Here is a 10,701-nt window from a genome sequence, read left to right on the forward strand (position 1 = left end):
CTGTAATTGTACCTATCCCCACCACGTCCTCTGGCAGCTCGTTCCAAACATGAACAATCCTCTGTGTGAAAATGTTGCTTCTCAGGTCCCTTTTAAATCTTTCCTCTCTCATCTTAAACCTATGCCCTCTAGTTTTGGATTCCCCTACGCTAGGAAAAAGACCTTGACTATTCACTCTATCTGTGACTTTCATGATTTTATAAACCTCTAAAAAGGTCAACCCTCAGCCTCCAATGCTCAAGGGTAAACAGCCCCAAACTATTCAGCCTCTCCCTATAGCATAAACTCTCCAATCCCGGCAACATCTCTGTAAATCTTTCCTGAACCCTTTCCACATCTCTCCCATAGCAGGGAGACCAGAACTGATTTACAACAAAGTCAATGAGAGAATGAGCACACTGAATCCCTAATAATGTCTACCAATTGTATTCTGGTCCAGAAGGACAGCCTGTATGGGGGCTGACTGTGTTTCCTTGAGGCATTTCCTATTTTCTGTGATAAATTAATACGCATCAAAGACTTGTGGTGCTAGGGGTTGAGAAATGGATCTTCATTTGACACTGAAATGGAAGGATGAGAGATTGAACAGTTGATGACTGCTTTTACATTAATCTGGCTACTGAAAGCATAAAACACTTGATCCCTGTAAAAAGCAGTAGTAGTTTCCAATTACCTTGAAAAACAGATATCAATAGAACAGTTATAAACTTGCAATTGACAAGGGAAATCTGCCTTGGCTAACCTGCAGTACTTGCCAGTGGGACATGGTAAGCATTCCTTTTCCTCCTTTAATCCTGATGTTTGTCCTGATGTGAATGTTCCACTGGGACAGGGAATAGGAATCTGGGTACCTGAAAAAAATTGTTACACACCTCAGTAGATATAGGTGAAGATACAGTCAGTCAATAAACAAAATGATAATTTTTCTCATCTCATTACAGCTTTGAAGGAGGTAACTGGAAACAATAGTTTGGATAGGTGTAATAAAGTGAATAATTATTTGTTTAATACAGAGATTTATTTTTGAAGTGCAGCCACTTTTAAAAGGAAGATGGGGAACTCAATTGACACACAGTAAGGCCCTGTAACCAGCCATTAGATAATAGCCAGTTAATGCATGCCTAGAAGCTTTGAAGAAGGATAAACCTTGGCCAGGACACCAAAGGAAATTCCCCTGGTCTTCTTCAAATCGTGAAAATGGAACTTTAACCTTGACCAAAGAGGGCAGATGGGGCTTACATTTAACATCTCATCCAAAAGATGGTACTTTTAGCAGCAAAGCACTCAAGAATGTAGGAACTCAAATCTTGCACTGGAACTTCAATCCACAACTATCTGAATCAACCACCAGAGTTTTACCATTAATCTACAGAGAACATTTTGCTCTAAGCGGTAAATTCCATTCCACTTCTCATGACAGTATCTGCTTTAGTGAGCTATGATGATGATGTAGGGTTTTTCTATATTCAGAAAACAGCAGAGTTTGCACATTTTTAATATTAATAAAAAGTTGATAGAATCCTGAGCTTATATTGAAAATTTAAAATAAAATTGAAATTTGAAATGTCCAGTGATTTTTCACAATTTATTCTACCCTAGATCCAGTGGCAGATTGTAGCTTGTGCGAAACTAAATGAGCATTAGTGCATAGCATTCAGACCTCCAGTTGAAATGTGTTCAATTCATATGTACGGAGAAAAATGGATGCCAGAGAACAGGCTTCCTTTACAGTATTTTAAAGCTATTCATTATTTCATTAGGTAACATATCCAAAATTCTATGAAACATCTAGTTTAATCTGCCTGCATATACCTAGAAAATGACTTAACAATTTCGGATGCCTTATTTTGAGGGTGATTTTGCATTTGATTTTTATCCATTGTTGGTGAGAACAGAGATTGAATTATGACCTCAGCATAGGATCTTATCAATGGAATTGTTTTTCCTGTAAAGTTACCCCCACATGATCTCAGGATATCATACTCTACAGTTTGATTTTAACAATAATGAACAGAAATATGAATCCCCACTATAAGCTGAAGAATTGTCTGACTGACAACCATGACAAAGATAGATCTTTCTAGTGGCCATGACCTCAGTGCAGTTCAAGTTACAAGCAACTCTTGACAGCATTCACAGTGAAATTTATCTTTAGAATACAATTAGAGAAATCCACCTCTGCAAAATGCACAGTCAAAATGTAAACTTGATACATTTTGCTTCAAAACTAAAACTTGATACAGTTTTGTAAAATAGCACTGAATTTACTAACCATCTGGGCAGTAAAAGTGGGGTGGGCATGGTATCTGGTCGACTGTCGCAACTTCCTTACAGTAAAATCCAGCCTGACAGGGGATACACTCATCAGAACGCATATTTGCTTGTTATTTTCCAGCTGGACATGGAATGGGAGATCCTGAGCCTTCAGAGCAAAAATATCCCTGGGCAGAGAAAATAAAATTAAAGTATTCACACTGGTGTATCATTTGGAAATTCTAGATGGGGACAGAATATTAGACCAAGAGCACAATTCAGGGCATGGAAAAATCATAATATATACTGTCATATTGTCTTTTGCTAATCAACCATGATCATTCCACAAACATAACTCATTATACCAAACTGTTCATTGGTTGGTGTCAATGTAAAGAAGAAAAAGGCCACAAAATAAATTCTGTAAAGCAAACTCATGAGCAGTATAACCATTGATACAAGGGAACAGGCACCATAATTGACTTCAAAGTTGTATTAAAGTATCCTACAGTAGTAGCACTGTAACTTAATTGGATGCAAATATAATGTTTCAAATTTAAAAAGTTATATCTTTCATATTTCCACTGATTTCCATAACGTTTCTAAAATATCTGTCCAGTCCAACAAGGAACTAGCTCCTGGGAAATGAACCACAGCAACAGGAATTTGGAGTAGGAGACCATCTAACTAACAGTGAGCACAAAGTAATTCAGTTCAATGCAATTATACATAGATTTTAAAAAATGACAAAAATGCTCAACTGGCACAATTTTGAAGCACTAAGAAGCTCAAGTAGCTTGGAGTCCACACACTCAAATACTTAAGAGATGCAAAGCATATTGAAATGCAAGTGAAAAAGGATTATGGGTAATGCTTGGTCCATTGATGAATTGAACACAACAAAGAGAATATGTCAGAACCTTATAAAGCACTGCAGAAGGAGAATTGTGCAGAATTCAGGGCTCTACACTTTGGGAAATGTACAAAGACTTTACACAGGCCAAAAGAGGGTACACAAGAGGTTTATCAGGTGGTTACCAGGGATAAGAAATTTTAACGATGAGAGGTTGGATAAGTTAGCACCATTCTTCTTGGGTTAGGAAGGGGTAAGAGGTGGCCTAACAGATAAAGAGTTCTTGACAGAAGTAAAAAAAAGCTACTCCCTCTGGTGAGTGGGTCAATAAGTGAAAGTTATGAATTCAAAACCATTAGAAGGTGGTGTAGATGAGAGAGGAGGCTTTTTTTCACCCCAAATCAGAGTTATTCTGATCTGGATTGCTACCTGAAAAGATGATGGAAACTGATGTCATAAATAATTTGAAAAGGGAGTTAAACATGTACTGGAGGATGAGAAACAGTTAATAAAGAAGTAATCTATTTATGGAGCACTTCACACGACCACTCAACATCTTATAGCACTTTAGCATCAATGAGGTAACTTTTGAAGTGTAGTCACTGATTGTGAAGTAGGAAATACAACAGTGATCACAAACTCCCACAAACAGCTGACATGAGAATAACTCCCCTGCATTTTGAAACAATGCCATGGAATCTGTGACATCCACCTGAGCAGGTAGGTGGCAGCTTGCTTTAATATCTTTTCTGAAAGATGGCACTTCTGACAGTGCAATGCTCTCTCAGTGCTACATTTGGGAAAATGCGGGGATGTGGGATTAAGCATTACTGTTCTTTCGAAGAGTCAGTGCATACAAAATGGGCTGAAAGTTCTGCTTCTGTTCTGTAAGTTTCTATGATTTTGTAAAAAAAATTGAAGTATTTTGCTTTTGATTGTATACATCAAAGCATCACCAAATTTTATTTTTTTCACCTATTAAGATTTGTACATTATAAGTGTTGAAAAACCATCTCAAATACTCAATAATTTCACCTATGAATTACACATCAATGTAGTAGTTAATAATGAGATATGTAATGTACGTCTCATTTGACTGCACTCTCCACATACATACAACACTCTCTGCAAAGTGAATTTAAGACATAACTCTTGAAATTCATGATTCATTTTAGAAGGAGCTCAGGTACTACAATTATTTTCAATAGGGTTTGACAAGCTATCATCAGTCTGATTGGTGTGAAAAGGTTAATGCAGAAACTGCAACAGCTTCAATACGTGCTGATTGTCAAATAGCAACACTTACCCTTGGGCAGGAAAAAGCATTAGGATTGACTGAACTGTGATTGCCAGGGCAGTAGAATCCAGCAAAGCGTAGTCCACTGGGCTGGCTGAGACCTTTATTTGCACAGTAATAGCCAGGGTAGCATGGTGTGCAGAACTCTAAAGAATCTCCTCCTATGAGTCAAAGTTAATCAGGTTAGTTTACAGCATCAGCAGAATAAAATCAGAACAGACATCTCACGTTTCTCACTTGATACCCTGATTTTCTCTTGACCTTTTTTGGTAGAAGGCAATTGAAACTCCAATTTGAGACTGGGAATTGAAAAATCTTTTGATGTATTAATATAAGAACAGTGGAACAATTGAAGAAATATGTTATTAAAAGTGGAGGATTGGCTCAATTATATGTAATTTCTACCTCCCCAGTTTAAACATGTCATCAATTAGTCTACCATTATGAAATGAATATCAAATGATAGCTGACTGCATTACCTATTATTAATCAATGTTATAAGAAATGTCTACAGTACATTTAGTGGTACTTTTCTTCCTTTGGTTTGATACGAAAATGGTGGCTGTACAAAGTCTCTAAGAATTCATTTTACATGCATTTTTTCATAATAATATTGCAAATTTCTAGATCAATTACATCTTGATTAGGAGCACTACTCTTGGCCCATTTTTTTGTCCAGATCTCTAGAGTGCAATTTCATGTTATTACCGAAAAAGTTGGGCCATTAACGTTGTTTCCCAAGCAGTTTCTAATTACTGGCATATCCATTACACTATTTACCAATATAGAGCCATTCAAGAGTCATTGTCTTTAAAAGGCAAATCTGTATTGCTTCCATATGTTATTATGCCAGCTCCACACTTAAAATATCAAAATTGACACTATATGTATTGCAAGCAGGCTTTAAATGGAAATTTATAATCAGGAATCATAAATGTTGCTCACTATGTTTGTGCTGGGTCTTTGAAAAATCCACTCATGAGTCTCATTCCTCATTCTATCCCCTAAGCATTGTAAATTTACAAAGTCCTTTGTTGGGACTCTGTATTTTCTAGTCCAAATATTCTTCTTTCTGCACTCATTTCTGTTGAGAAGAAAATTTTTTCTGTCTGTTTTGAAATCATTTAGGACACTTGTTTGAGCTGCTACTTGGATTTACTTCCCACTAAGCTGTTCTAACAGTGGCAGTGTTACGTTGGAGGTCAATCTTATTGTCAGTCAAATTTTTGTATTGAAATAGTCATATTTGGATACAGTCAGAAAAAATGAAATCAACAGTTAATTGCTTTTTATTGTCTGATAATTAAGCTAACAACTTTTACTTCTATAGAGAAATGAGGTTTTGACAGCTTATTTTTACAATGTCATAAGAGTGTTCAAAGGTAAATGACGATTAACATAGTCAGAAATGGAATACAAGGAGATAATAAAGAAATCAATTTACAGAAGGAAAGTCATGGAAAAATTTACATTGCATACCAGGAAGTGCAGTCTTTAATACAAGACATAGTCTATGTCTGCAAATCGTATTGACACTCAATATGTTTTAAAATAACATAGCTATCTCAACATCTACTCAGCAAATACCCTTGATGTATTGTCTGTTATAGTTACACAGATGGTTACAATTCTTTGAAGAGGTGACCAAACACATGGATGAAGGTAGAGCAGTGGATGTGGTATACATGGACTTAAGGTGTTTGATAAGGTTCCCCATGATAGGCTCATGCAGAAAGTAAGGAGGCATGGGATAGGGGGAAATGTGGCAGATTGGATTCAGAATTGGCTGACCCTTAGAAGACAAAGGGTGGTAGTGGACGGAAAATATTCAACATGGTGCTCAGTTACGAGTGGTATACCACAAGGATCTGTTCTGGGTCCTCTTCTATTTGTGATTCTTATAAACGATTTGGATTTAGGAGTGGAAGGGTGGATTAGTAAGTTCACGGATGATACGAAGGTGGGTCGAGTTGTGGATAGTGCGGAGGGCTGTTCTAGGTTACAAAGGGACATTGATAGGATGCAGAGCTGGGCTAAGAAGTGGCAGATGGAGTTTAACCCTGAAAGTGTGAGGTGATTCATTTTGGAAGGACAAATTGTAAGCAGAATACAGAGTTAACGGAAAGATTCTTGGCAGTGTGGATGAGCAGAGGGATCTTGGGGTTCATGTCCACAGTTCCATGAAAGCTGCCACCCAGGTGGATAGAGTTGTTTAGAAGGCACATGGTGTGTTAGCTTTCATTAATAGAGGGATTGAGTTCAAGAGCCGTGAAGTTATGTTCCAGCTATACAAAAGCCTGGTTCGGCCACGTCTGGAGTATTGTGTCCAGTTCTGGTCGCCTCATTACAGGAAAGATGTGGAAGCGTTGGAAAAGGTGCAGAGGAGATTTACCAGGATGTTGCCTGGAATGGGAGAGAAGGTCTTTCGAGGAAAGGTTGAGAGAGCTAGGGCTTTTCTCTTTAGAACGAAGAAGGATGAGAGGTGACTTGATAGAGGTGTACAAAAAGATCAGAGGTATAGATAGAGTGGACAGCCAGAGACTTTTTCCTAGGACAGAGGTAGCTATTACAAGGAGGCATAGTTTTAAAGTGAGTGGAGGTAGATATAGGGGAGACGTCAGAGGTAGTTTCTTTACTCAGAGAGTGGTAGGGGCGTGGAATGCATTGCTGGAAAGGGTAGTGGAGTCGGCCTCATTAGGGGCATTTAAGCAGCTATTAGACAGGCATATGGATGTTAGTACAAGGTAGGGGTGGAAGTTAGACAGACCTTAGGTTTAGGGTAAAAGTTCGGCACAACATCGTGGGCCGAAGGGCCTGTACTGTTCTATGGTCTAGATGATACAGATTATATACAAGTCACGTTCGCTTTCATTTTCTTACGGCTTTGTGTCCCTCTGGTGATGCTCAACATTATTTGGCAGTCCATTTTATTTTTTCTGTATTTTTGATTGAGGCCCGAAATGGGAAAAAAAGGACTATTTTAAAAGTCAATGACTGTGGAATGGATCACTGCTCTTTCATAAAAGCAGAAAGCCAACAATCATTATATCTGCTGTTTTTTCATGCAATGAGGGAAATTTAGTTGCAGACATCTGAAGTCAAAGGGAGTGTCCAAATTAAGATTCAAGCTGCAATAAGTAACTGATTGATGTGGGGAACAGTGGCCCATTGTTGATGACAAAAGCCTTCTGCTTTACAACAACTGTGTGACTGGCTCCCAGGCAGCAGAACAACTTCTGGGTGTGAATGTTGAACCTCTGGAAAGGAAGGTGCTGTTCTTTCTCTGCAGTAAAGGACACTTCAAACCTGAAAAAAGCCAACTTATTTTCCTTCATCAGTTGTTGTTAGCTGTAGCTCTTAGCCAAAAGGTCAGAGACTTTATAAGTTTGAACCAGATGCTCTGTACCTCCTGCAGGCAAATTAAAGTACAGATGAGGGATTGAGCTGCAGCAGGGCCTGACAAGCTAGAAGAATCACCACAGTAAGTCCTCTGGACTATTGGCATGCCTTTCTAGTCTATCCCTCTTCCTATGACAGCCCTTCTTTGTGCTTGTCTGAATTTATCAGTGTGGGTGTAGGGAGAGTTTTAATTAATAGAGTTATACATTGACATTTCATAAATGTTAACCTGTAGATAGAATTTATTCATTTGTAATAAATGGCAATACCAGGTACAGAAAACTGCTCCGTGCTTTCTGTCAACTTGGGTCAAAAAGGCAACTAAATTGAAAAGTTTGAGTACTTTTATGAAATCTTTAACTTTTATGATCACTCTGAGAATAGCAGGACTCAAATTCTGGTGCTCCAGTGAAGAGTAATAATGTGGAGAGTGCATGACTGCTAGTCAACAACCAGAAAACCTTGATGGAATAGCTGCCCCAGTTTTTGCCTTCCTTGTTCTGGGGTGTTAATTGAGCACTTTTCAAAATGTCAAAAGGACAGCTGGGTTGGGGACTGCAGAAAGAAAGGGAAAACAATTACATTTTAAACTAACAATTAGATCATCGGTTTGTTGCACTGATAAGATGCAGCCTTACCTGCTGGGATCTGATATCTGGGTGGTGCATATAGTGTACTGACCCTTTCCAAAGGGGCAGTCAGGTCAAATAGGCAAAGCATAATGTGCTATATACAATGGGACATATTTTTCCTTTTTAGGACTATAAATTGAAATGAAAGTTCGACTGCTATATAGCCAAAACAACAGGAGGCTCTTGCAACTTGAAAAAATCAAGTACTGCATATTGCATTTTGAAGCAGTGATATTTTGAGACAGAGTGGCATTGAAAATTTTTTAGGTGAGGAAACTCTGCCTTCTGACAGCCTCATAACAAACTGCAGCTCCACTAAAGTGTAAGGGTGACCAGAGACCTCCAGAGCCAGCAAACAGAAAACTTTTTTCTCTCTCTGCATGGTTGAAAAAATAGAAAAACCCACTAACATTTAAAATATATAATTCAAATTGGAAAAGATCTAAGTCTACTAGATCAACTATCAGTGTAAACAATGACAATCACTTTACAGATGCATCATCATTGCTGAAATCAAAATGAACGGACAGAGAAAGTTTAAACTGCTCTTCTGATTTTTTGGAATTTTATTTTTCCCTGTTTACAGCATTTGTTTCATCCGAAATATCTGCAAACTGTCAGATTTTCAAGGGTTATAGTTTAAGCTGCATTGCAGTGGATTAGGGATTCTTTATTTACTGTGCCATTTGTTAAAGTTAAAGGGGGTCACAATAAATAGAGTAATTTTGTGGCAACGATGAAACCTGATGTCATTTGCTTTTATCCTGAATGGTAGTCGAGCTGGTAAATTGAACACCTTGATAGTTTAATTAGGCACTTATACTTGTTGGTTTATTGTACAATGTGACGTGATTATCAGTGCACTCTTCCTATTAATGTTGTTGTGACAACAGCATATGTACAATTTCAAACAAGTGCTACCACTGGCACCAATAGAAAGTTGGAGCGTGAGCCCTTAGAAGCCAATATCACATCACATGATACATTTAGGTCTCTCAGATTTATTCCTCAAACTGTAGAATTATGGAAAATGTCTATGCCACAAATAGTAATGAAGCTAATTCTCTTCACTCACCAGTTATATTCTTAAATGTTCCCTTTGGGCATGCAATTGGTGACTTAGTGCCTGTTGGGCAATAATAACCTGCAGCACAAGGACCATTCATTGGAAATGCTAGATTGCTCTGTGGTGTGGGACTACTTGCACCGCCCTGACAGTAATATCCTCCTACACATGGACCTACAACAGAAAAATTTAAGAGCAATTAAATTTTCAGCATGTATTAAAGCTGGGCTCTATTGAAAGAATCACACAGCTCACAAGAACTGGTGATGCTTTATGTTTCATTGATAAGGCTGGTACATTAACCCAATAAGAGCTCAACAAACAACTACGAAACCAATAGGTTTGAGTAAAATTTGAAAGGTGTTCACAGGTAAAATATTATCACATTGGGCCAGGCTATTATTGCTCCTGATTTTTGTTCATGCTCCTTTATAATCAACAGCATTCCTTGATAAATATATTTTATTAGTAGGTAGTGATACTCACCGTCTGGTTCAGAGTTTGCCATGCCCTGACAATATAGCCCAGCTGGACAGCTTAGACATACAGCAGCAGAGGCGGCCCCATTTAATGCATTACATGTTCCTTCTGGGCAAGGCAATGGAAATGTTGTCCTTGATGAACAGTAGTAGCCTAAAAAGCAAAGGGTCACAGAACATCTTTAGGAAAAACAAAACAGATCCTTTTCAATTGATGCAAGAAGGTTATTTTTCATACTGTTTTTTATCTTGCAGAGAGAGAAATGATGAAACAAAGAAACCAGAATGGGGAGTATTAGTCCATATCAACAGGAGGACTTGGAGCATGTAGAGAATACAGATTTTAAAATTGTGAACTTTGACCCCAACAATCCTGCTTCTGGGTTTCAGAAAGGCAGGAAAAGGAGACAACCAACCACTCCTTGTGGGGTGTAGGAGTGATGATGGTGTAAGGATGATGGTGTAAGTATTAATGCTAAGTGGTCTTATAAAGATATACCACATTTGGTGGAACAGCATGCAAGTTGTTGACTGCCATTTATCACCAAAGTAGAAGCAACTACTTTTAGATCTTATAGGAATTGCCAACTTATATGTATTAATGAGGCTGGAAGACACGGAGTTAGCCTATTGTGCAGGTTTAACAGCAGGAGGCTGCATTTCTCAGGGATCAGGAAGCTTAGCAGCTGAAGTATGTTGGGGACAACAAGGTGCAGGGCTGG

At 38.2% G+C, this 10,701-nt stretch overlaps 1 protein-coding gene across 1 annotated transcript in view; it reads right to left on the reverse strand.

The window, feature by feature from the left end:
• Positions 1 to 2,281: 2,281 nt before the first annotated feature.
• LOC125486737 (uncharacterized protein K04H4.2-like) overlaps positions 2,282 to 10,701 on the reverse strand; it is an 18,094-nt gene continuing 9,674 nt past the window's right edge. The window contains exons 7-10 of the mRNA XM_048615624.1: positions 9,987 to 10,133; positions 9,510 to 9,674; positions 4,413 to 4,564; positions 2,282 to 2,441 (exon numbers count right to left, since the gene is read on the reverse strand). Of these exons, the coding sequence (XP_048471581.1) occupies positions 2,385 to 2,441; positions 4,413 to 4,564; positions 9,510 to 9,674; positions 9,987 to 10,133 (521 nt within the window). The 3' untranslated portion in view covers positions 2,282 to 2,384. The remainder of the gene's footprint in view (positions 2,442 to 4,412; positions 4,565 to 9,509; positions 9,675 to 9,986; positions 10,134 to 10,701) is intronic.

The sequence above is a fragment of the Rhincodon typus genome, chromosome 32 (genome assembly GCF_021869965.1).
Source record: "Rhincodon typus isolate 14 chromosome 32, sRhiTyp1.1, whole genome shotgun sequence".
Lineage (NCBI taxonomy): Eukaryota > Metazoa > Chordata > Chondrichthyes > Orectolobiformes > Rhincodontidae > Rhincodon > Rhincodon typus.